The 27,641-nt window shown below is 44.9% G+C and overlaps 2 protein-coding genes across 2 annotated transcripts; one reads left to right on the plus strand and one right to left on the minus strand.

Annotated features, from left to right (window-relative positions):
* The first annotated feature begins 408 nt into the window (after nt 1-408).
* On the plus strand, nt 409-4,439 carry LOC119407150 (uncharacterized). The gene is made up of 5 exons (XM_037674016.2): nt 409-493; nt 1,114-1,220; nt 2,033-2,107; nt 2,887-3,037; nt 4,145-4,439. The coding sequence occupies exons 2-4, from the start codon at nt 1,140-1,142 to the stop codon at nt 3,007-3,009; spliced, it is 279 nt and encodes a 92-aa protein (XP_037529944.1). The 5' UTR covers nt 409-493; nt 1,114-1,139; the 3' UTR covers nt 3,010-3,037; nt 4,145-4,439.
* Nucleotides 4,440-9,735: 5,296 nt separating this feature from the next.
* Nucleotides 9,736-27,526, minus strand: LOC119407151 (small integral membrane protein 29). The gene is made up of 5 exons (XM_037674017.2): nt 27,410-27,526; nt 19,299-19,534; nt 16,228-16,253; nt 13,979-14,102; nt 9,736-10,428 (listed from the first exon to the last, which is right to left on the minus strand). The coding sequence occupies exons 2-5, from the start codon at nt 19,479-19,481 to the stop codon at nt 10,378-10,380; spliced, it is 384 nt and encodes a 127-aa protein (XP_037529945.1). The 5' UTR covers nt 19,482-19,534; nt 27,410-27,526; the 3' UTR covers nt 9,736-10,377.
* Nucleotides 27,527-27,641: the final 115 nt, after the last annotated feature.

Here is a 27,641-nt window from a genome sequence, read left to right on the forward strand (position 1 = left end):
AAAATTAAACCTAACCGGAGAGGCCGTTGCTTGTAAACAACAATACTAAAGCAAAAATAAGTATGAATAGAGGAGGGTGCAGCGTCCTTCTCTCCCTACGCAAGCACACGGATAGGCAATAAATAAAGAAAAGACTCAGTGGGGGAGCGAAAGCGCGCGCTACTCTCGTCAACAAGCGATTTTTTGGCGCGCTGTTTTAACGATAGCGCATTTTTCGCGCCGGTTGTCAGGTGGCGGGAGAAATTTTTCCCGCGTATAATTTGCGCCGGAAAAAATTTTAAAAATAGCGGACACCCACTACGGTTTGGCCAAAAGCTTTCACGACCGTTGAAAACACGTTGGTCGCCCTCTTCAGAGCGAGCGACGCATCAAAATCGGCTCGAAACCCCCCCCACTACCCTCCACATCCCCCCCGCTTTACCCCCCCCTTTACTAGTGCCCGACCCGACCCGCGCACAGGCACACATCCCAGTTCATCCTGTCCTTCGGAGCTGTGAGTACGCATTCCCGTGTTGCGCTGGTCTCGCTCGCTAGTTACGCGTTTCCTTTATCAACGACCTCGGCGTCTCCCTCGCTCCTGTAGGGATCGCATTCTCAGTCTCCTCTGCTACGTACGAGTATTCGCCAGGCTTAATTTCTGGCGCGATACGCCGCTTGGAATAATTTTATTCGATTCGCGCGCGGCCACTTTGGCGTTTGCAGAGCCGGCCGGCTTTTCCCTCCCTAGGCCTAATACTACTGCGGCGTAAATAGAGGCCGGCAGCCGCCATGGGACCGCGTCCGAGGGAAAATTTATTTCTCCGGTTTCCGATTGGAGTTTGGTCGCGTTTTTGGGTCGAAAAATTCGTCCGGGCCCTGAACTAATTTAGTGCCGGCGGCCGTTTGTGGGAAAAAATCGTGCGATTTGCGAAAAATGGTCCAAGCTGTGGGGGGCCCCCGAAGACTTCGCGCGGGGAGGCCGCGATGGACCCCGGTGGTTCGAAATATTTCATCGCGATTTTCGAGTTTCCTGTTTTTTTTTACCGGACTCGCTGCGATTTTGTACGCGCCTCGCCGTGTTCGCCTCTTGTGTCTACTGTGCTGGGCTAATTTTATGCTTTCCTTTGTTTCCAGAGTGAAGCTTTCGACACAACAGTACGATGGCTGACAACGATACCGCTGTTGAGAAGAAGCGTGGACGCCCCAAGAAGGCCGAGACGGGTGAAAAAAGACCGAAGGAGGCACGACTTTATTTTTGTTTTTGACGCTCGCGTAACACGATAGCCGTACCTGTGTTTGGTCGAGGGCGCGGTGACTTGAGCTGTCAAGGGGGGCGGCTTGTTTGTGCTGCGCCCGTTTTTATTGCCTCAGCTTGACATGTTCATTTTTTCCACTTTGGCGGCAAAAATGAAATCGATACACGCGACGCTGATTGGTTGGGCCTACTTCCTGCAGTTTTTGTAGCGTTTTTGACTCCGTAGCGCGCGCCACCTTGTTTTCTTGTACATCTAATTAGCCGCGAACTTAAATCTCGTTAATCGAACCTCCCTAGTAGTTACGCTAACCTCCTCAACTCTCCCGACCAGTCGAACGTTAAATTAAAGCAATATCCCGCAGCTAACGGCATTGTTTTGTTTTGCTTTGTGTGGATCCGCGCCCGGCGCGTTGATAAATACATCGATCGCGGTTTAGCGACGTAGGTGCGCTATCTGAGAGCATTTGCGCGTTTTTTGTGTGCCTTGCATAAACGCGACTTGGCCGTGATGTTGCGGCCGAACCTCGATGCTAGGTGGCGTGTCAAACATGGCGCCGATTTTCTTGGCGCGAAGATCAATTGAGTTAGGCCTAACAGCGAGCTCCCCTCCTTCTGTAGGTGCGTGCTTTTAGTGGTTTGCGCGTTTCTGTGTGTTCGAATTTCTGATTATCCCCGCTCACTGCACAGTTGCCGACGAGCGCATTCAAGCCACAAAGCGCGGCTGGGTTGCGTTGTCTTCATGAATGTTTTAACGCAGCTACCTCACGAGTTTAACGTGTTTTTGTCTTTTGTGTGCAGGACGCGTCCGCCGATGCTCCGAAGGCAAAGCGTGGCCGTGGCCGCCCTAAGGGTAGCAGCAAAAAGGGAAAGAAGGTATGACCACGTTGTTTTAATTTGCTACCTGACTTGCAACATTTTTTTCTTTCAAATTGAGAGTTTGCGCTCACGTCATTCGATGAGTGGCGGCATCAGTTGAATATCGAAATTTATCTGCGCGATTTTGAATGCGGCTTACGCACATCTGTGCTGCGGTATTTGCTGCTTTTAAATTTTTTTCATTGTTTTGACATGTTTGCAATAAACCTGACAACGGGTTGCTACCGCACTCTTCGAAATAACATCGTTGAGTGGTTTTCTTTAACGCGGCTTTCCGTTTGCGGTCGCTTACGTTCATGAATTTTCATTAATTAGTAACCTAATTACGCTAGCACGTCTGCTTAGTTTTTCAACGATTAAACGGGGTTCTCTTGTTCGTTATCCATTGTGATCGCGCAGTCTGCTCTGCGCCCGTCACAATTGTAACGAAACCACCTGAATCATTTGATCGGGCGCGATCTAAGCAATCGCCGTGCGGTGCTTGTATGAAAAATATTGAATTACAGGTTGTCAAGTGACCACGCGATCAAGTCCTGATGAGGGAATCGAATTTCTCGAACTCGATTGGCGGCAGCACTCTGTCTTGCTCAGTAAGCAACCGATCGCGATCGAGAAATTGATAATCTTGATTTGGCTCCAGTCGGCAGTGGTTAGTGACACCGGTGTCGCACGGTTACTTTCGATCGCGATCAGCAGTGAATCAGTGTGACGCCGGTACCGACTGTGTGATGGAAAGTGCAGTTGTTTTGACGGACTACGCTTCTCGTTCGTTGCAGACTGCCACCAAGGCGGCTGCAGGCGCCAAGAAGGGCACCGGACGCGGACGGCCCCGGAAGTCGGCGGCAGCCGAGGCCGACAAGGACACCGGAAGTGACGATGCCGGCGAGGGATCCGACTAAAGGACATTCATCCGTCATGATTTCGTAGGTGAGTGAATAACCCTTTTAGTTGGCAGTGTTGTGCAGTGCACGGCATACTGTCACGTGAGGCGGTTGTCACTGCTACTATAGGAGGCCGTCCTTCTTTAATGACACTAAATAAGCTACCAGTCTTGTCCAGTTTTTTATTGTGAGCAATGTATATTCTTTGATGAGAATGTATTTGACTGTGACTGTTCGGAATGCACAGGTGCATGTATATATACATAGTGCACTGCTTCACCTGTGCGGTATGATGTTCCTACTACGTTTGCTTACTGCTTGCCAAAGGTGTGCCAATAACTAGGGTTTGTTGCTCCATGCTATCTGATAAGGGTTCTTTGAAGCTGAGCAGACATGCTGTTTTGTTTTTGTAGCGGATAACACAGGTGCTGGTGTTACAGGCGTTTCTAATGTCCTTGTTCCAACTGTTCTTTTAGGTTCCTTGTCTGTACATACATTGTTGCGTGGTTACCTATTTGAAGTTATCCGATTCATTGTAAAAAGACAGGGCGTGCAAACACGGACACAAGAAGGAAGTCAGGACACCACAAACGCCTTCTTGTGTCCGTGTTTGCACGCCCTGTCTTTTTACAATGAATACTTACCAACTAGCTCAGCTCTCTGTTATTCTATCTGATTCACTTCCATAATTCCCAGTTAGGCAGCATGCCAGGGAAGTTCTAGATGCACCTTTAACAAATTGCTATTAAGCTGTGCGGTGCCGGCGTACAACACCCATGGCAAGTCTGGGCAAAAGTTAGGTTATGTCGTCTCACCGTCAAGTTATGTGGTCTTCAAAAAAAAAATCCTTGTTTCTGTTAGTTGAGCTTGTAGTCCGGTAAAAGAACCCAGCATGCCGTGTCGCATCTTGCAGTCTAAATGTTACTGCTATCTTGCTATGGCGCTTGCACATTTATTCTATCTAGATGAACATTCCGAATGCTTCTGTGACATTTACACCCAATCAAATTTAGTGACTGCTGTAAGAAGTTTCGTTAATCGTTCAAAAGCTACTGCATTGGTGGTCATGTATACACTAGTAACATCTACACCTCTAGTCTAATGTGCCGCATGCGAACAAGCTTGCCTGACGCTTCTTTTTTTTTTATTGCAGGTCACTCATTAAGGGCAGCGGGGGTACTACGACAAGCAAGTCGCATCGTACGAGGACTCGTCATCTCATTTTTTTTCAGGGTTTTCCCCCCTGTTCTCACATTTTTTTAACATTATGTAGATTTCTTTCCCCCCTGCCATTTTGTGTCTACCCTGTGCTGCACAGACACGCTCGCCCATTCATATCCGAGAGAAAGGCATGTGCCGCCCACCCACCCCCCTCGTTGCATATTCCCATTGTTTTTATTTTCGTCATAAATTTCAGTTGAAATAAAAAGCACACGTCTTTTCATGTACGTCGTGGCTTGGCTCTTTTCATTTTGGTAGTACACTCTGCTCCGAAAGCTGCAGCTGTCCATGAAGCCCGGAAAAACTTCCCATGCCTACCAACTGTGTGGCATGGGCTTGCACTAAGCTGTGCAAAGGCTTGAAAGCAGCGAAGCTGGATGATTCCGAAGACTAATCTGGTTGCTTCTTGGTTTCTAGTAGAGAATAGCTAGTATTCAATGTTTTGAATAATTCGACAGGATGAATATCTAAAGCGATATCCTGGTTCAGAGGGGAGTGCATGTTTATTTTATAGATGATGTCATTTCTGCAGGTAAAAAAACTCTTAGAAAACTGCCAATGCATTCACAACTTCGCTTTTGAAACAAAAGCACGGACTTCTTACGTGGTTCAGTTGTGTATGCCACAAGCACCGTATTACATCCCAACTTTGACCCGCGAAATCCTCGCTGATTGGCTTCACATGGAAAAATTTACGCTGTGTCACTGCCGCACCACACGTTCAGAAACGTCTTATCGTTCCGGCGCGCAGTTAAAATGCTGCTGTAAACTGGCACTTCAAGATTTTGGGGCCCTGAGCCCTCATAACGATGAATTGCAACATTACCATTTTGGTATTCGATATTTTTGGCCAATATTTGGCACTATTCGATTCGAGATGAAATTTCACTATTCGCACACCCCTAGTTTCTAGGCCTTAGCTAGGTGATGCAGGTTCTAGGTTGTTGGGCTTTAGCTAAGTGATGCTAATGTTTTCTATGGCGATTCTCAGCGCAGAGAGGTTTGGCTTAAACCATAGACGCCACACTGATATTGAAACTCCAGAGACGCGGCCTCGTGCTGAAACCAAGCATTTGCACATCTCTTGAATCTACGAGCACATCATTGGTGTAGGCCTTCCATCGCTTTGGGGTCTCCTCGCAGCCGCGCTGTTGCCTTTCTCGTTCCCTAGTATTCTCTTGTACGTACTCAGGGTCTTCAGCTCTGCGACGGCGCAGAGCTTGGTGGGCTAACTGTTGCCTTCATTTTTAGTGGGCTAGTGGCGAGTAGTCCGATTTACCCAATTTCTGTGGTGCATACCTGTTTAATGATAGTTCTATGGATCGACTTGCAAAGACCACTTCGTTAAAACAGCTTTGCCCTTATAGCCCCAGCATGAACGAAACAGGATTGCAATTCTGAAATTTTCTGGCTTTGTCTAGTGTGTGGAACACCTTTTGTCACTTTCACTGCACCACACTGGTGTTGTGTGGAAAGGTGTACTAAGGAAGGGAAGGGGCTGAGCTGAAGTGAAATACATTGGGCCAGTTGGTGTTTCATTGTTTCAATTTGTGAAGGACAAGTGGATTGTGCGTCTTACTTTCCTTGTTGGTGTCGTGAAGTGCAGTCTTTCACTTCATGCTGAGCTGTCTGGGGGGGGGGGGGGGGCACCATACATTTTGTTTCTTAAATTTACATGCGCTGTTTATTCATGAGTATTGGTACGATTCATCATCAGCCTGACTACGCCCACTGCAGGGCAAAGGCCTCTCCCACGTTCCGCCAATCAAACTCGCTACCTTTCGCAAAGCACTGTTCTCTTCTGAGACTGTCGCACATTACTTTGGTTTTTGCATATTAATTTTCAGGCTTTCCTTGTCCAGTTCAGTAACAGTAATCATAAGCTGCAATTAGTCTCCCGAGTTACTCATCAATGCAATGTCATCAGTGAATCGCAGGTTACTAAGGTGCTCTCCATTAACTTGTATCCCTAAAAGAACCTATTGTCACGTGCATGTGGTGATACGTAATTAAGGAAGGGTGCGGAGCACGTTTCGGGCTAATTGAGCACGGCAGTCTGGCGCCATGGTCGCATTGAGAACGAAGTCGCAGGATGACAAAAATAGCGGCTTTTACACTGCTCTTACTGCAAAATAAGTACAGGATTTACGTATCCATCAAGAAAATGAATTTGTCTTGATTTAACAGACATTTGTTTATTGTTTTCTTGATACTTTTGATAATTCGGTCAATTCGGACATTTCTTTCAGTCCCGTGAAATCTGAATTAACGAGCTTATACTGTTTTCCTGCACTGGCAGTTCAATGTGCTCCTCGCACATCTTGACGTCCCGCCACCTTCCATATCTATCGCTTGCTCCTGCCTGCTAGCTACTTGTGCAGTATGATCAGCTCGGAAGAACAAGATTGAGATAGTCTGCATCCTGCACAACTTGTCATACAGCATGGGGTAGTTCTTTAATGTGTTGATCAATAGCGCAGCGGAAAATTCACCAAATCGTTGAAACTCTGGGCAAGATTTCGAGCCAGCTCTTCTCGTTATGTTCCGACTGGCTGGAAAAAGCTGGAAAAAATCGGTGCAGGTGCAACCGGCCCAGATGCATGGTCTTCCAGATTTTCGTCATTACGGTTAAGGTTGCCGCCACTGCCACTTCGCTGCATCCATCTGCCCGCTTGGCCACTGTGCTTTTGTTGTGAACACGCCTCGAGAGCCAGTCAACATGAATACAAACGAAAGTCTGCGACAGTGGTTTCGAGTGGACGCAAATGTCTATGTCAGTGACCATCAACAAGTATGCGGACACAAAAATGTCTTGTGTGAGGGCTGGTGAACGGAAGTGGACACATATACAAGTGTGAGTGGCTGCCGTCGAGTGTGAATGGAAGTCTTTATTGGGTGCTTTATTGAGCTGCAAAACAGTCCTGACCAAGCGTACACTCTTTATTATCATCCTGCTGAAGGCAGTGGCAGTAATTATCAAGCATGTAATTTACCCTTTTGTATCTGTTTGACCTATTATTTATTTTTGTAACACATATATACATAGTCTCTTCTACCTTCTTATGTTTTTTTTCTTCATAATAACTGTTGTATCCTGTTTACGTTTAGATTATGTAATTATACCCTGGGTTATATATTTCGTGTACTCCCTTCAATAAACTTAGTTGTGAGTTTGCGCCCGTTTGTCTTCTCGCCTTTCGTTTTCGTCTTTTATGCGCGCGCCGAAATGTTTCCAAGAATGTCCTCAAACCAACTCGCCCAGCTCTCCATACTATTACATAATATTAGGGGTGTGCCAATATTCGAAATTTCGAATAATTTTCGAATAATGTTTGCTATTCGATTCGATTCGCACTGAAATTTTACTATTCGAACTATTCGAACTTCCCAAAGACAAATGCAGTCAACGTCCGATTGAAAGTGACCCCTTCAGATTTTTAATATGCTTCACCTCATTACACTCTCGTATTGCGGCAAAGCTGCCTTTCAAGCTCCTTTACGGTCGAACTTAGCCAAGAGACAAAGTCCGGTTGGAAATGGTCCCTAGATATTCAATATGCTTCACCTCATCACACCCCCGTATTGCCGCAAAGCTGCCTTTCAAGCTCCGCTACGGTCGCAAATGTATTAACTCAAGAAAACGCTGGTTCCAATATGGAGATGAAAGATGTGGTAGAGTTGGGGGCTCAATTAATGCTGTTTTGGACCTGAAATTTGGGCAGGAAGTCCGAAAAATCGGACGCCGAAGCTTTTTAGCATCCAAAATTTGAGATGTTCTTATATATCGACGTCTACGAGGCAGATTTGGAACTCCGGACTTGAAGGGGGCACACCCTTCTCTGCCACATCAATCGGGCTTCCACAGAAGTTGAAAGAGGAGGAGAGGCTGAGGAAATGGCATCTTTGCCTATCACGTGTAAAGTGTTGTCGGCAACACTTTGGTTGCACCAAATCATGTACATAAATGCAATTCGGCCTCTACATTGCCTCACTCTTGATAAGAAAGACAACTATGAAATATGACCCCACCAGCGTTTCATCAACCTAGCGAAAAGAAACACTTTCATGTTGCAATCTCACAAGAACATACTTAGGGATTCTCTGTAACTTTTTCTGTAATTTCACTTCGAATTATTCGAAAAATGTTTAAGAAATATTCGAAAATTATTCGAAATTATTCGATTCGATTCGCACTCAATCTTTATTATTCGAATTCGCTTCGCACCCAAAATTTTGCTATTCGCACAGCTCTACATAATATGTAATTATTTGGATTCACATTACCATACTTCTGTATATTATGCTTTTGTTGTGTCATTTGTATGCCACTGCTTCTGACTCGTTTATTTTTACGTAGCGGGAGCTAGTCAAGCTTAGTTTTAGGGCATCTTTTACTCCCGCCATCCTTCACGTAGTACCAAACGAAGTACTGAAGCCATCCTGGTGACTAAAGGTAATTACATGACAACAGAATTGTAGTAAAGTCTGGATATGTCCGATGTGAGTAGTGTAATGACTGTAACAGCGAAGTTTGTCACGACCGCATGAGAGGCTCAACAACACATTTTACAAAAGACACACTTAACATTCTTAGCAGTAGGGCTCGTGGTGTTTGGCCAGTAGATATGACCAGGAAGATCAGGCAAAGCCAAAACAACGAAGTCAGCGCGGAACAATGTACTAATTAAGCCATTGTAGTGTCTATTCTGTTGACAAGTTTGGTCGTTCGCTTTCAAATTATCGCAAGTTGTCGGCGCCCTTCTGTAAGCAAGCTATTCCCGATATGGACCAGCATTCGGAGGCGTTGTGCTGGCATCCTTTCCAACATGCCTGGAGGTTCCAGTCATAACGAATGGTAAGGAGACGGTGATCACCTGTGGGGTGTTGTCATAAGCATAGGCTACAAAGGCAAGAATCGCGATTGGGTGGTCAAACACGACGTTTCTAACCATTCTAATGTGAGTGAACGTTGATGAGTGTTTGTAAGTACGAATGAGTGCGAATAGCAATGTGAGTGAGTGTCGAATGAATATGAATGAGTACTAGGCTGCAAATATACTGGCGAGCAAGTATTGGCTCATTCTGCAGACCTATGCAAAGCGGCTGTGACATTACAGGAACATCCCGACACACAGGTCATATCTTGTATATTCTTGCGTATAACCCGCACCCTCTACAAAGAACCCTAAAAAGTTTTCTAAGAATAATTCCTGCATATTTGCGTGAACCCAGCCTTTTTGCATAGCTCTTAACTGCCACGAGACCACCTTGCACACATAAATTTGAGTTTTTCGTCTTGAGTTTAGCTCCAAATATCCTGTATTCTTTGTGTGGGTTATACGCGAGAAAATAGGGTAACTTCTTAGCACCAGTACGTACGCAACCACTTTTGCGCAGCGGCAGCAGGCAAGAAATCGAACCACAGGGGGAAAACACCGATCTCGTTCATAATCTGCTTTTATTCACAGCGACTGTGACCAGATCGACTGACCCCCCTCCCCCCTCCCCTCCCTGCCCCCCCCTCCCCCCCACGTTACACAAGCACCAGACTCTTAAATCTTTTGTTCACAACCTGCTATGCACTATGTTAAATGAGAAGAGTTCACAATGATGTTTAATCCACTACGCATGAGTATTCAGAGCTTGCATCAGATCTTTTGTTCGCAAAGAGCGTTGGCTACGGTGGCTACACGGTCGAACCTTGTAGCATGCGTCGCCCAACACAAAAAATCATAGTATCGACATTTGTTATAAGCACACGTTTGTTGCAAGCAAGTATCAGATCTATATATAGCTGGTAATTCGTTACAGTATCGGTGATTGTTACACTGGAGATGCGACTGCTCTACCATCACTCGACGGCAAAACAAACTAGTAACAATCAAAAATGGAGTTGTCGAGATCTACAGCGTCAACAAAAAAAGAGAGACTAGATTGTAAAGCTAAGCTTACAACAAGAGCTCAGTAACATCTTGGCTATTAATATAAATAGTAGTAGTGGGAATGGATCATGAACGCACGACGACAATGGCGATAGGCACACACGGACGACGGGGCGTTAATGTACAAGCTTTGCTGGTTTCTTCCTTCTTTTACAGGTTCCTACACAACTGTTTTGTTTGGGACCTTCGGATAATAATAATAAAAAAAAGCAAACATTTTTTTTTACAGGACCGACCGGAATGCCAGCTTTGGCGGCTCGTGGAACTCCGGGTTCTGTGGGGGCAAAAAGGCAGAGTGGGGAATTACGAAGAATGAATCACTCCATTAGGCACGAAGGAAAAAGAAGTTTCTCGAGTCAAGTATAAACACTTGTGGTGCGATCTTGTACGCATTCCAGATAAGCACGGGGGCGTGGCGTTACATCCAGCCGCACGCAAATGGCCAATGTGAACCGCGACAGATGTCACGGCCCTGCATTGACCAATCGCGTGCGGCTGGATGTAACGTCACGCCTCCGTGCTTATTTGGAATGCGTACAAGATCGCACCATTGAAGCAAACTTTACAGGAGTAATGACACCAACTTTCAGAGCTGACTTTACCCCGCCATACGAATATCCTGTATACAGAGACGGCACTCGGCAAGTGTGAAGCTCGGGAAAGGCTGATAAGACGTAGCAGACGCTCGTTAAATGGAGCCTGAAGGGACCAGAAAAATATGTTCTGTTTAACAGGAGTTCTATTTACTGAGAGATGTACAGGGGTGCAGAATACAAGTATGAAACCAATAATATTAGAGACAATTGTTCCATTTAAGGGATTTCCATTTACTGAGGGTGTACTGTATTTTATTTTGACATTGAAATCAATTTTTGCATGATGCACCTACTGATACTAACAGTAGCGTGACATCAGACTAAGTGTCGATTCTGGTGACTTCACGCACCAGTATAGCTAATTGAGATGACATCAGGTACCAAAAACATACAAGATGGCTGTTAGTGCGTCACCCATGGAGCTTACTCCCGCTGCATTATCAAAGCGCGTCAATGCCTGCGGAGCCATCGTGGAAAATTCCTTCGTGGTCAATAGTCACTTTCGTGCCTGGGTTCAGTAACAAGAGGCGCACACCCGGACCAGCACTAACATATTTCACTCTGCAGCACATGGAAAACAGCTACAAGGCTCACCGTCATATTTACACTGACGGCTCTGTCACGCCTACGTCATCTGCCATTGGGGTATGGATTCCGTCTGCCAATGTCACCATTTGTGCCACTCTCAGTCACCGTACTTCATCTACAGCCACCGAACTGGCCGCACTACGGGCTGCTTTTAATTTCATCGTAGACCAGACAGCCGAGTCTTGGGTCATCTTCACCGACTCAAGATCGGCGCTGCAGTCTCTGAAGTCCCCAAGCACGCAGGAGCAGCTCGTAATGGACATAAAACGCCTATGCAATAAAGCCTGCGAATTGAATCACCGCATTGTTCTACAGTGGATACCTGCCCACTGCGGAATACAAGGCAACGTCCAGGCTGATGACGCTGCCAAAGCTGGACATGACGCTTCGAGAGAGATGGTTGAAATACCTTTCTCGAGAAAAGACGCGGCGACACTTGTATCGGCACATGCATGGCGCTTCCAGCGATCCCTCTGGACAGATGCCAGTCACCAGTATGGGCCTCTTTACAAAATTGATCCATCGTGTGCCTTCGATATGCCGCGAGACCTCAACAGACAAGAGGAAACATGCTTGCACCGCATCAGACTTAACGTCGCCTACACTCATTACTTCAAGAACAAAATCAAGCTGTCGGACTCACCGTTGTGCGTTCAATGTAACGTCCTAGAAGACCTAAAACACGTTCTCTGCGAATGCAGGCGATACGCAACAGAAAGACTTTCTCTGAAGGCGGCTTTGCACCTTCAACAGGACTCGTGCTTAGAACTGCAGCACATTCTGGGCCCATGGCAAAACAGCACCTGTGCGTTACGCGCAACGAAAGCGCTGCTGACTTTCTTGCGGGCCACAAGCCTGACCGAAACTTTGTAAACAGTGTAGTCTATGTATGTATGTGTGGTTATCAGTGTATATATCATAATCATCACCCTGGAGCACCTGGAGTAGCATGTCAGGCGAATAGCCAGGCAAACATCTCCAGCTTTTCATTAAAACATTTCTCTCTCTCTCTCTCACCCATGGAGATACGGAGCGGCCGTGAAAACGTCGTAATGTCTTGTACGACCATGTGACGATAAGCTCGCACTGTGTCGTGACATCAAGGCACAGTAACAACCAGAAACTATCTTGTAAAGACATGTTGTAATTAATTTTTCCGGGTGCACTCATGCTTACCAGCACATTTTCTAGGCTCTTGAGCGTTTGGCCTTTCATTTAATGCAAACGATGACACTAAAAAATTTTTGTGTCAGTACCCCTTTAAGCAAAGGGCAGCTTGCTATGTAAGTACCTATACAGTACTGTATAGTATGGTACTATATGGACAGTGAAAAAGAGGAACAGTACTAATGTGACTGTTTCTGTCATCTGACTTTCAGAACCTCTTTCCAGGTCCCTTTTGCAAATTGGTCGCTATTGAACATAGTATCTTGAGGTGCACATGGACATGGACATGCACATGGTAAAGAAAGGCAGACAGAGCAGCATCTTTTTTTTCTGTGTTGGGGCACCTTAATATGTGTTCAAATATAAACCTAAAAACCTAAACCAACTCACCTGACTCACCGTCCTTCTACATTGTAAAGCTTAACTATACACCTAGTACTTTTCTCGTTAACAAGGAAGTGTGCTAACACAAGTCTTTATACGTTCGGCTTTTACAAGCCGAAACCCTGATATTATGCGGCACTCCCTAGTGATTCTGACTGGCTGGGACTCCATAACATGTACAGTACTCGAGGATTGAAAGGCGACATCATTTTTTTAGCGTAACGACTGCTATGAGCGATTGCTCGTGATAACCGCGTCATGTCGCTGCTAATCTGGCCTCTAAAGGTGATGTTGGCTCTGATGTAAGTGCCTGAGTAAAATTTACCCAGATATGACACAAACTGCAGACGCTGCAAACAAAGTATGTGCGTTATTTAGTCCTAAATTTTCGCATATGAATCGAGTACTGCACCTAAATCAAAGTACACAGGCAATGGCTGCATTTCATCTCCATTGAAGTACAGTTGCTGCCGTGAGTGGGAATCGAACCTGCGTCCTCGGTTATCGCAGTGCGACACCGCACCCACTAGGCCATCATGTTTGGCAAACACGAGCCTAACTACAACTATTATCTTCGGTTTAAAGGATAGAATAGAAGCACTACAAAACTAAACCGTACACTCCTTTCATTCCGCACGCCAGCACTTCGCGCTACTTTTCAACTCCTCATCCAAATCCCGATTCCACGTTTGTCCACAGCACCTGAATCTGGTGGAGGGCCTATCATAACAACAGTGACAATGGTAATTACATCACAGCTAAACAACTAATGCTACTGGCAAGTACACCCACCTTACTGGGATTTACAGAATAAAAAAGAGACACACGTACAAGTACCGAACCATCAACAGATTTTGCCAGTCGTCTCTAACCTCTTCTTGTCATGTTTAGTTTCGTCAAGCATTCTTTCTACCATTTTCGTCATTATTTTTCGTCATCTGCACCTTTGTAAACATAGACAGATTTTTGCTTTAAACCAACAATCTGTTGATAGTTCAGCAGTTGTCCATGCGTCTCTGTTTTGTCCGGTAGTTTTGCACTGTGAATTTCAGTATCAACGTTCTAGTGTTCCGTCCTTTTGACACACACCTTGTTGGCAGGGTTAGGCCTGTGAGTGAGGCCCTCCTCGAGAAGCTCAGCCTCCCAGTCCTCGCCCTCGTCTTGAGGGTCGAAGCTGTAAAAGGGCATCAGGTGGTGCCGCAATCTGTCCAGCCTGCATGAGAAGCGAGCAAATAGCTTTTAGACCGGAATCGCACAGTTGTCGAACTCTCTGTCAAGGCATCGACGTCTGTCACAACAGTAAAGTGTTTCTTCCTCAAAATAGGATGCCGGTGATGTGAAGGGCACTGACTGACACCATTTAGGGGAAACTAGCCAGAAAACGGTCACATGGTGGATGCCGTGACAGTGGAGGGGCGTCAAGTTCACACAGCAGTCTAACGCTCCGTCACGTCGCGGCATCGGTGTCTGTCAAGAAGCGTTTGATCACTGCTCATCTTTGCGTTGCTCATCTTTTGTCAAATGGTTTGCGTCACCTAAATATTTTCGTGTTCTGCACAATAAACCTAGTTGGAAGTTAGCACTCGTCTTCGTGTACTTTTCCTTGTCGTGTGTTCATGCTACAGTCGAAACCCGCGATAACGAAATCCCGAGAGAACGAAATTCTCAGCGCAACGAAATATTTTGGGAGCACCGGTGAACGCCCATAGGAGTCAATGCATTTCGTAACTCGCGACTATGAAAGAGATTCATACCGCAGTCCCTCATTAACGAAATTTTTGAAACACGAGTGTGCAAATAATCTACTCTCGCAACGTTAACTACATTCGAAAACTGTTGAAGTGCATTCATGCTACACTTAAATTGTGCAAAACTATCGCCACAGCACACTTGAGAAGCAGCCGCCATCATTGTTTACAAAAAAAAAAAGCTGGCGACAATGGTGACGATAATGGCCTGCCGAAACACCTGATCGTTATCGCGGGCTACGTAGCCAAACCCACATTTCTCATTGAGTTTCGTTCGTTGACATGGCTCTGTGCTTGGTTTTGTCGGCTTTGCGCGCACATGGTCGCGTGTGTGGAGCCATTTGTGGAGCGTTCGCTTGGCCGCTTGGTGCAACGTGAACTGTGTGTTGCGATTGCTTCATCCAATTTCGCTGCCTCCAACGAAAAAGCTGAAGTTCATCACGCTGGAAGATAAGGCTGCAATCATCAGTGAGGTGGAAAAGGGCAGGAAAAAATGGACATCGCCGAAGAATTCGGCGTTGCGTGCAGCTTGCTGTCCACGATTCTGCGCTGATCCAGCGGAGCCGGAAGAAGGTTCGCCTGTAGGCGCACTTGATGACGGTACTGGTGACAGCGCAGTGCCGCCGTCACTGACCAGTGCATGGGGCGAACTTTGTGCCGTGGCAAACGTGATTCCCGATCGAGAGGCATGAAATTGCTGCATGGTAAGGCCCGCCAAAGCAAACTTACTGACTTTTGGAAATAAAATGTGTTTTTTGTAAATTCCATGTCTTTTCTGTCGCATTCTCGCGCCAACAAAATTCCCGCAAGAGCGAAATTTTGTGCTTTCCCCGCCGATTTCGTTATTGCGGGTTTCAACTGTATAACAACTGTCTTGATCACTGCTTTATTCCTCAGAAATAGGGCGTCATTGACGTGAAAGGTGTTGACTAACATTAGCGAGAACGTGCTGTCTCATGACGGGTGCTGGTGCCGTGACGGCTCACGATGTAACGTAACGCGACGGTGCGTTTGAGGGCTATGGTAATAAGGCTGCAGATGCAGCACGCAAACCTTGCGTTGTTCAGGCTTACAAGCAACAACTCGTTTTTATATTGCCGCGATTTTTTAGTGACCTTGCCACTGTCACAAAAATTTGCTCAAAACGAGCACACCTGTTACTTCCCTTCACTGTCACGAGAGTCGTGAAGGAACATTGTCGAGCGTAGGTTTTTCGTGAACAGAACTTATTTTTTGTGTAAGACAACACAACTTACATAAAATTGTAAAATGATCCCAAATTCGTAAACATTACTTAAAATTTGAAAGGGTTAAGAGGAACATTTTGTAAAAGTAACATTCAGTCTGGAACTGTTTCAGCTTTCCCCCTTATTAGGCCTACAACATAGCCGAGTTCCATGCGCACAGGCTCGAAACAGCATATATCTTTCTCTTTAAACAGTCCCATGTGTCGCGTAGGCCAACTTCAGATTGCAATATGCTATGTAAAAAAAAATATTCTACACAATGCTTGCGTGACGCCTGTCACAGCGACATGTCATAGATGTAGGAGCATTACAGCTGCGCAGGTAATGAGAATGGCCCACGTACCTGCTTTTTCTAACCAGGAACACCACCTGTAAAAATAAAAGGGTAACATTAAAATAACGTTAACAGCTGCGTACGTACGTCACTGTCATTATTTTCCTTTCTGGTCAAAGAGCCATCAAACTCTTGATTTCATTTTCTTTTCTCCCAACTTTAAGGTATGCCGGCACCTTTTTTTAGAAATCTCTTTTATATTTTGACCCGAAGTAGATTGTTTTTTGTCTGCCATTAGAAGGGCTGTTTTATAACACCTTTCAAATGTGTCATGTAGAAAAAAAACTGAACCTAAGTGAGATTTAATTACCAATTTTACCCCAAAATATGCCCATCATGCCAGCAGTCATAACTAGTGATCCTAGCACACAAAATAATATGGCTTGGCAGCAATGTAGGTCCATATATAGGCTGTGCAACGAACTAGCATCTTTGTGCTATCATCAATATTAAGTATCTTACAGTCCCAAAACTAAAAAAATGTGTCTCTTGAGGTGGCTGCACTCAATTTAAATCCCATAAGATCAAATATTATCCATGGTTATCAATTATCCTAGTTGCACAGCTTAATGTCTCAGAAAGAAGCATGGAAAGTTTACTGAAAGATATTCACTTGTTCAAAAGTTACCAGCTTTTTCACAATAAAAAACACCTGAAAATTAGGTTCCGAGAAAAAGAAGAATGAGGTTTTACAAACGTTATTTTCAGTTAGAGGATAGTTATGAAAAAGACCGTAACTTTTGAACAAAGCCTGATAGAGATGCAATTCTTTCTGCACCAAAATTCTGAACGCCTGTGGATTCTCAAAACGTGAAAAATAAAAAAAAGCATAGTTTTTAAAAAATACGTCACTTTAAGGGCAGCAACATATCTTACAGCAACAAAACACAATATCGCATTACATGCACGGAAAACACTTCTTGGTTCTTCACTGTCACAACCACGCAACAATAAATAAAAAATATCTGCACATAATCATCCAATGAATAGAAAAAATTGTCACCCACCCGTTCATAGCACAAAGCAGGCAAAAAGATCCATTCAGTTTTCACAGAAAGAGAGCTTCCTACTTCACGAAAAATTCCTTCTGGTTTGGATTCAAACCTGGGACCAATCAACCCCTTTCTAGGGCAGTTGCTCTGTGACCTCAGCCAACCAGGTGCCTAGCAGGTAGATGTACGAGGGTGAATTAATCAACAGCTTGAAGTGCACTGACACCAAATAAGGAAAACATTCTGTGCAAGCATGCAACGCGATCGGGGCTAGGCCAAGCTTATCGTCAATTGCAAAGCTTTCTTTCCAAAAAATTTGTAGCTTCCTGCTACGAACGAGTAGCTTACAATTTTTTAAAGGCGAAGGCCTTAGATGCCTCATCAAATGCGAAAATTGACTGGCGTCCCGCGTCGACATCCTACGTCTGTAGCGTCAACACAAGTGATGCAAAAAATCGTCGTTACATGACGACGTCACAGATCGCCAACACTTGTGACGTCATCACGTCACCACACGATATCATTGCGTAGTCAAAGGTAGGCTGATCCCAGAGGCAGTGCAAAATTAGGCGAGATGCAGAAACCTTACAATGCCCCCAATCCTGGAGGCATAGCAAAGCCACGTTAGTTGCAGAAAGCTTTTGGAGGGGGGCGCAGGAGGTTCAATACATCAACTTAGAAGAAAAAGAGGAAGAAGATCGCTTTCGCCTTGGAGTCGTCTGAAGTGCATCAGGGAACCTGTGAGTTTTTAGATGCGAAGCAGCTTTTGCTTGGGGCTGTGTCCGTCGTCGATGGTGGCATCCGCCATCCACTGCGCATGCGCCTACTCTCTCTCCCACTCTCCTCCTTTACGCAGGTGTTCGGTCACCTTCTCTCCTCTCCTCCCACGTGATGCAGCCGCGGCGCAGCCTCTCCTCCCACGTGAGGCAGCAGCGCCGCAGCCAAATACAGCCTGTAACCCACTCTCTCCTCTCTCTCCCCCATTTCATGTGTATTTAAGCGCTCGGTCGGCTTCCGTCATTCCCGCTTCGCTCCTGTTCAGATGAGTTGTAACGTCAACGTCGGCGACTCTTTCACTCGGCGCTAACGGAAAGCAATGCACAAACACGACGTAATGATAACACAAACACTAAATACAAACCTCACACACTAACGGAAACTTGGTGTGCACCCCCAATGCTGCTTCGCATCCCCTCATGGTTCGCTTGAGTGGGAGATGGTGTAATTTTTTTTCCTTTCATGAACCTTATTTACCTTGCGGACCTCCGCAGAATCGACTTGCCATAATCATTTAATGTACAGTGCCCACAGAATGAAACACAACATCGAAACTTTATGCGCCACGACTGGTATGCGCAATTGCTAGAGACAACCATGTCATGTCACTAGGGTCGAACCACTAAATGTGATGTGGGCTCTGATGTAAGTGAACAAGGTAATATTACACCAATATGACACGAACTGAAGGCAGCTGAAATGAATATACATACATTACTTAGCCCCAAATTTATGTGTTGCATTCAGCGAGAACTGTACACTACAGTTTCTTACAACCTACGAAAAAAATGTCAGCTCCAACCACAGCCATCGCTGTATAACCCACACAGAACTTCCATAAATGCTCCACCCAATAGCGCTTACTCATTTTCGTGAGGTCAAGCACTTCTCGGGTGTTTCAGATGGTTGACTTTCACACACAGCCACACGTTTGTGTTGCTGGTGTTAGGTCGAAAACTTGAACGTCCTGGTAAATTTCGTCAGGGATTCTGACATGGCTGCTCAACCAAACGTAACGTTTTAGATAGTAACATCTAACTTTTAACTCTCAACATGCGTAATACTTACATTAGTCAAGAAAAAGTACTTACGGTTCAAGTGGAAACTAGCTAGCACGACTGTCTTCAACAAGTGAAGGGTGGGACGCCACGGTTCTGTCGGCGGAGCTTACATTTTTTTCTTAGGTTGTAACAGACTATAATGTGTTTTGCAAAGAAGACCAGTAGAAAGAACACCAAGTAGTTTCCAGGAAATACAGCAAACACATATATTGATTGATTGACTGATTGATTGAATGAATGACTAGCTTACCAGAGCTGTGGCAAGGCCTAAGCAGATCACGAGGCTAAGTGGAACGAACACATAGGCAAGGCTCGTTGAGTCCCAGCCTGGTGATGCTTCAAGCACGGGCGCTTCCTCGCTCGTGATGTTCGCGGGCGCCTCGGCAAACGGCGGCTCTGTGCCGTTGCCAGCTGCGCTCGCCGAGAGCAGCATGGCTTTGCTTGCTTTGCAACTTTCTAGGGATGCTGACCTCCCGTTTGTTCCATCTGAAATACATTTAAAATTTTAAAAATATTAAATCATATGGTTTTAGGTAATGTAAGTTATCACTGAAACTAGGCATGCTCATTCTTCGTGCCTCAGTATGACATCAAGTTACAAAGTATCCCATCTTCTCACCTGACGCATGCTAATACGACTAGATTCTCCTTGCAACATAGCTTACTCTTGCCGAATGTTCATTCGAACCACGTAAAACAGACAGCGTTGTTTTCTGGTATTGACCTTTGGAACTCATTACCTGTGTTTGTAAAAACTTGCCAAACACTAACAAAACATTTAAAGCCCAATTAAAGAAACATTTATTCCTACTTGTAAGCTAACTTGGATAGTATCGCCTATCCTATTTTCATTCCTCCACGTGCAGCAATTTTCTAGTATTTACGTTTATTGACCCATTTCGTGTATTGTTTAAAATGTGCTACGTCTTCCAGTAGAAATTGCCAATATCCAATATTATCATGTCAAATGTCGCTACTTTGCTAATCAAGAATCCATGTTCATTAGTATTATTATGTATTACAAAATTATGCTTTCTGTACTGCTGCTGTAACTGCACTTTTAAAATGTACTTACAGTAATATTATTGTTCTTTCATTTTACTCGTTTGTAAGCTCCATTACGTTTACGCATTTTTCACCAGCTTGCTCTTCAATCCACCTGCCCTGTATTTAACCTGCATAATATCTACAGGAAGTCCCCATGACTGTTTTCACTTTGTGGCCTCCTTCTGTAACATTTACGTGTTATGTCAACTGCATTTTTACGTCGTAATAAACTTCAAAGCTGAGATGTGATCACGAGGTGTGCGGCAGTAGGGGGAGTCCGGATATTTTTCGTCCACCTGGGGTTTTTGTATGTGCGCCTTGACATAAGCACGCAGGCATTTTTGCATTTAGACCCCATCGAAATGTGGCCACTGGGGACGGGAACCAAACCCGCAACCTTGTACTTAGCAGAGAAACACCACAGCCTCGAAGCTACCACAGGTGTCAGTGAAAATTCATTAGCTCACACTTTTTTCCCGATTTCAATGCTGTCAAACCTCAGCACAATGAACATGAATGTCGCAAGTTGTTAGATATATGACATGTTCAATCATAAAATTGTCTCACTCCTATTAGAGTTTAAGGGGAGATGCTACTCGAAAAATGCAAGTTTTTTCAAAATAACGTATTTTTTGTTTTTACTTGTTTTGTCAAGTTTACTTTCTCTACTTCCATGTCAAAAAAGATCACGATTGTATTTAAACTGGAAATAGGTTGAAATAACTTTTAAAGAGCGCGAGGTGGCTATTAAAAACTAAAAAGCGCTCATTGTCTAGAGTCCCCTGGAAAAGACCACCTGGCTTTTCAACATCACCCTCATTGGTCTTGCAGCTGAGCTCCCTAACGTTGTCAAAGTCAGCGCCTACGCTGACGATATATGCATATGGGCATCTGGAGCGACGCGTCCGCAACTGCGAGCAAGACTTCAACACGCCACATCAGTTACGTCAAAGTACTTGCGCCGTCAAGGCCTGCAACTCTCAACAACGAAGTGTGCTGCATTGGTATTTACAAAGAAATCAATGACGCGGTACCCGATCTTCGCTGACGGAGCAGTGATTCCTGCTGTGACGCACTACCGATACCTAGGTGTCGTCATTGATCGCAGCCTATCTTGGACGAAGCATGTCACTGCGCTGCGAACCAAACTTGTTAGTTTTGTAGACGTTCTTCGAATTGTAGCAGGACTAAGATGGGGCCCCTCTGAGAAGAGTCTCCTGCAGTTGTACCAGGCATTGTTCGTTGGCTATCTACGGTACAGTGCACCTGTGCTCTCCAGTATGCGTGCAACATGCATCCGTACTTTGGAGAGCCTTCAAGCGCGAGCGCTGCGAACGTGCCTAGGGCTACCAAGGTGTACAACAACCTCTGGCACCATAGAGGAATCACGTACATGCCCTATAGAGGTTTACTTGTCTTGTGAACCCCTTCGAGTCCACCTTCGACTGCTGACTCGCCACGCAAACCATCCCTTGTCTTCGCTCCAGAGAGATCGACCAGGCTGCACCTACTCACGATGCCTCGATACACACAGGCATGTCATCCCTTCTGACTTTACACCAGTCATCATCCCCACAGTGCCACCATGGACGCTGAACAGGCCACTGGTGTCCCTTCAAATACCCGGGATTACGAAGAAGCGTCGCGTTCCGTGTGCTGCGCTCAAACAACTGACCTTGGCATATTTGACTCAACGTTACGACGACACTCTGCACATATACACCGATGGATCTGTGACTCCGTGCGCTTCGACTGCAGCCTTTGTTATTCCTCATCTGGGTACCTCCCGGAAGTACAAATTAGATCACAGGTCGTCTTCAACAGCTGCAGAACTTGTTGCGATACGGGAAGCTATCCAATTCGTGTGCGGACAATCACCACGTAAATGGACGATACTCTCAGACACAAAATCCGCATTACAAGCTATTGACTCTTGCTCAAGAAGGGGACAATATTATGCACTAGCTTTAGAAATCATTCACGCATTCGACCTTACACAGAAGATTGGTCATTCAGTTACACTGCAATGGATTCCTGGACACTGTGGATTGGCAGGCAACGAGCTTGCTGATGCTGAAGCAAGAACCGCTGTCTCTAACGCCCCCACCGACGTGAAAGTACCGTACACGCGAGGTGACGTGAACTCTTTATTGAGATTGCTCATGCGAGAGTGCATAACCACTTATTGGTCTCAGCCAGACCATCGATACAGGCGTCTGCGGGAAATAGATCCGGAAATGACTTTTCGCCTCCCGGCTAGAATGAACCGAGGCAACGCCAGTTTGCTGCACCGGATTCGTCTGGGAGTTGCATTCACTCGCCGCTATGCACACCTCATCCGCCATGCGAACAGCCCGAACTGTGAACGATGCCAAGTACATGAAACAACAGCACATATATTTTGTGACTGCCCACTTTACGTGTCACAACGTAATGCACTTGCTTTAACGTTGTCAGGAATCGGTGTGGCAACACTAAGTGAGACGGGTATTTTGTCAGCTATGTGCGACCAGACAAAGTCACCAAGTGCTATCAAGGCTGTGATAGATTTTCTTAGGAGCACAGAACTGGACACAAGACTATAGCGAAACCACTACGTCACGTGGTTATTGTATTATTGTATATACGCATATCTCTTTCCTCTCCCCATCATCACCCCTCATCACTCCTTTTTTCCCCTTTCCCTTTTCCCCTGTGCAGAGTAGCAGGCTAGAGCGCACTAGCTCAGGCCGACCTCTCTGCCTTCAAATAAAATTCTCTCTCTCTCTCTCTCACATGAGTTCACCAAAGCCACATGTTCAAAATAACCGTGATTCACAAGCTCTCATGATGGAAGAAATAATTTTAAAAAGCATATTTTTGCCACATAGATTAGCTTTCGCTTTTACCTTTAAAATGCATTTTTCTCAAGATGCAATTTTGGGCAACTTCTTGAGTTTGTACATCACGTTTTTGGTACTTCTGATGGCCAGATCGGAACGAAATTTTTGCCACAGATTCCTTAACATGTGAAGAGTGCAATTATCTCCTTCAAAACCTGATATCACTTATATAATTATTACGAACTTAGGGTAAGCAATTAGTATTGGCTGAGCATTTTAAGACTTCTCATATTATAATTTATCTTGTTCATTAATATGTCTTATACACACTTTCTACTTATTTATTTGCATTCTACAGTTAATGTGGAGTAATATAAGCCATTAATGGCTCTTAACCATAAAAGTTTAGTGACAGAAAAAGTGTGCACAAAAAGAGCTATATTTTACACATTGTCATAGTACAAAATGAAAACTATGTAACTTACTATACAACTGATTACATATTTAATATCAGTATAAAAACTATGTAAACAGCTAAAATTTCATCGCCCTAGGCTACAGATTAAAGAAATTGAAGGTATTAAAGAAATACCTGATAAAACTAAGCTATTGTGTCATATGCAAGTTCATTATAACTTTATAATAATAAAGAAACAATTTGAACTTCAGTTGAATTTATTCTGAAACAGCAACAAAGTTTTCATGGATGACCAAGCAGTATTTTGGAGAGATTTCGTACAGTTCTCTGTGCGTACCGTTTTTGTTTTTGTTTAAAGGGACACTAAAGCAATGAAATGGTTTAGATTTAAAAGCTTTGCTCTGAGAACTCTAATGTCGTTAATCTCACCATCACAGGTTTATTAATAAACGAGAAAATCAAGGTCAATGTTACATTTTTAAATTTCGCACCAAAATCACCGCGGGTGGTGTGTCATGGAGTTCAAAACGTATTTTTCATATTTTGGCGACACTGGCTCAACGAAATTTCCTGACACTTAGTTTGTTAAGTCTATGATCCCTCTTAGAGGACAACGTACCTCATATTTACCAATGAGGAGCTACATAGCGCCTAGCAGACACTGTAAAAAAACTATGATGTAAAAATCTTTTCGCGCCTTTTCTCGCTTACTAAGCGCCTTCTCGTGGCAAGCGTGGTGATTTTGGAATTGTGAAAAAGTAATTTACTAACAAGAGAAAAATTGTTTTCCTATTTAGTGTCCCCTGAACCACTGACAGGAACATTTAGCACTGTTAAGCTTCAAGTCGTGTCGTCATGCCTGGTAAGATTGATTAGCTGACTATGCTTAAAATTTGAGAGCGTCGCAAGGTTCTTTGGATGAGCACTCAACAACAACACGAGGTTCTTTGGATGTGCACTCAAAGCACGGTACATAGGTACTTTTGTGCTCAAAATGCATAGGTTCTGACTGTAATCGAAGTTATAATCTTGTGCTTTGTTGCTAAGTGCCACGGTCACCAAGCCACTGGATTGAATCTACCATGTGCTATGCTCAATAAAGAAACTGCGGTCTAGGTACACAATTTCAATTTCACTTGTGGCTTCCGAAAAATAAGGTTTTTGGCAGCTGCTCCGATCTCGCCACAAGGACGCAAACCACAATCATCTTCGTCAAACATGCTGAAGTCTATGCAAACAGTTAACTGCCAGAAACGTTGCCTTGTCTCTTCAGCACTAGCGTAAGATCAGTTACTTTCCTCTTCATTCTAAAAGTGAGGTGAACTTTCAATGTATGCCTTCTGTATATGCTGCACAACCTAATCAGACCATTGTGGATTATTGCACGCGACATCTGCACGATTGCGTTTTTGCCTTTGCACATTGCAAGACACTTAAAAGTAAGGCAAGATGGGGCAACCTGAAAATTAACACGTACAGGTATCATGCTAAAGCTAGCTCACGAGCTTGAGTATGCACGAGTCGCTTATTCATAGAGTTTCCTAAAATTAACTAGAGGGGACTCTGGCGCTGCGATCGTTCAGCCACCATGGGAATGATGGGTAGTACACGGATTTGCCTAGTCTTCGTACTTGTGGGCTTCGAACGCACTTGTGGCTTTGTTTATTGCTGTGTTTTGGTTTTCTTTCGGATAAAAGAATGGATTGTTGTGAACTTCGTGACCAGATTTGAATTGGTGAGCCTAAAAAAGGTAAAAGTGGTGAAGTGGAACTGCTGAACGTTTGCTGAACTTCGTCCTGCGACAAAGTGGATGCCGGCGACGCCGAGCCAAACGGAGCCGAAAGAACGAAGTTTAGACAAATCCGTGTACTACCCATCATTCCCATGCTGGCTGAAGCGCCATGCATTGCAGCTGCGCCATGCGTGACACCAGTGCCAGGGTTCCCTCTAATAAGTATTGTAGGAAGCTCTATGGCTTATCCATCTTTAAAGCAGGGAATCAGTGTGCTAATGTTTTAGAAAAGATAGTTTCGCGGCATTGCAGTTAAGCATGGTAGCCAGTTGTGCCCGTAGGCATGTGTAGGGTTCTTCATTAGGGGGGGGGGGCCAAGTCTCCCCAGCTTTCCGGGAGTAAAGTGGAGAAGTAAACAGTTATTTCAATGCACCACCCGGAGTCCTCGGTAACCATTATCGTCAAAAGAACATGTGTAGCCCCCCCCCCCCCACACCCCTCGTCTGCACACCTATGGTTGTGCCATTGTAAACAAGTGCAGCATTTAGAGAAGCTTGCAAATGCACAAAGGGCTTACCTAGCGAGACCGCACTTTGTTACAGAAAGAGATCAGCGTTTCAGTCATCTGTGTCATGCTTGCCCAAACTGTGCAACTTACTGGTCCTTGCAATTCAACCTCTTCTTTAATGTTATGTGTTTGCTGGTAGCACACTCAAAGTTCGGTGTTCTTAGGGCATGCATTTCCTGATGACAGCACGTGACCTCACGCACAGCATCTGGTGTTGCCCCTTTTTGATTTTTCATAGTTACTGCGTACGATTCCACAAAGTGACACTTGTTTCCCGACTCATATTGATTGTTGCTTATGGTGCCATCTATGCTTCGTGGAACAATACGTAATGTTCGCTAAACTAGAAACTAATGCATGTTCATGTTCCTCCAAAAGAAATGCTGCACTTATTCACCGATAATTGTGCGCTTGTTAACGTTACTAGCATGTAATTGTTTTACTTGCTATTAGGTGAAACTGCTTTATTATGTATATTTGCCTGTCATACCCTTCTCGTTTTATTTTTTTCTAGTTGGAGATTACTTGTGGAAGTTGTGAGTTCTTGCAATGGCGTTTCTGTATACACCGCCTTAAGCAATAGCTCCCTGGGCCTGTGAGGTATTCGATAATACTAAAGCTTTAGCGCAAAACGAGCACGGCGGACAAAGAAACGACGAAGGTATTCGGTAGTAAATAAGTAAACAAATAAAAACTTCCGGCCTAAACCGGGTAATTCTGCATGACCTGATGCACACAGCACCGCTTTCTGAGTCAGCTTAAAAGTACTACACATCACATACGACTCATTGGTTTCACGACCGGTACATACATCAGTTTCAAGTTTCAGTGAAATCTCACGTCCACCATTACACATGTTAAAAAAAATATGCCGCTTTTACGATTGCCGACTACGACTTCGCGCTTTATCAAAATGCGCTTTCGGCAAACTCCTGATTTAGCCCTGTAGTGGTCACTGTAGTGACAACGGGACGCAATGAAGCATGGCTAAAACGTGACTAAAGTTCACTCCATCTCCATCAAAAACGACACAGATATGAAGTAAGAGTAAGTCCCACGTTCTAGTCTATGGGGCGACATAAACACCCCCGAGCAACAAGTGTACGACGCGACAGACAGGAGGAACCACCCAAAGTCGGTCTCTCGGTGCGCACGCAGTCTCGATGACGCTTAAGAAATCGTTTTTGAGGGTTTGTAGAACGACTCGAAACACGGTTACGCGGAACGGCGTGACGGCAATCGTCACCATGCAAGCGGCGATCACTCCCGACGGTATCGCGCGCGCCCGCATACTGCCGGGCCCACGCGCGCGGCCGAGACGCTCGCGGCATTGCTGGCATGTTCGTGCTCTCACATTGCGGACAGCGGCTCAGGTTCGCGCGGAAACGGGCGGACGCGGTTCTCCGAGAGAAAGAAAACATCGCTTCTGCCGTTACAATGGTGGTCTTGCAAAGTGACGCAGTACGTAGTAAGCACCGCCCGCGATGGACCAGTTGTACGTAAATGGAAGTAATTCCTTACACCAGCAAGGCGTGAGAAAAAACAGTTGCGTAATCGGCCACAGCAGCGCATTTCTGGTACAAACCCTTTCCCGGGAACGCGCTTTGAAGACGGGCAAAAAGTAGTGTGACAGGGAATGACTCATGCGCGCTTTCTATCCAAGAACTGCAACTGTCATAAGCGTTGGCAAAAAAAAAAGATGGATGGTCGGGGGATGAAGGTAAAGCGAGATATCGTTTCGTGACATTAGCCGAGACTCGCAACGTGTTCTTACCGGGCTGAATTTGTGACCAGTGGCGGCCAATTTCCGCCGAAAGGATGACTTGACAAGAGACTAAAAATAATATAGCAGACGATCACTACAGGCCGCCGCCATTTTGCAAAAAAACAACGCAGGCCCGCACTTGCTCAAACTGAAACAAAATTTAACAATTTTTAAATCACAAATAAAGTTAGGTTTGCAGTTTAAATATAAAATTTTCAATTTAAATAAGCAAAACATTTTA

This window comes from Rhipicephalus sanguineus, chromosome 10 (genome assembly GCF_013339695.2).
Source record: "Rhipicephalus sanguineus isolate Rsan-2018 chromosome 10, BIME_Rsan_1.4, whole genome shotgun sequence".
Lineage (NCBI taxonomy): Eukaryota > Metazoa > Arthropoda > Arachnida > Ixodida > Ixodidae > Rhipicephalus > Rhipicephalus sanguineus.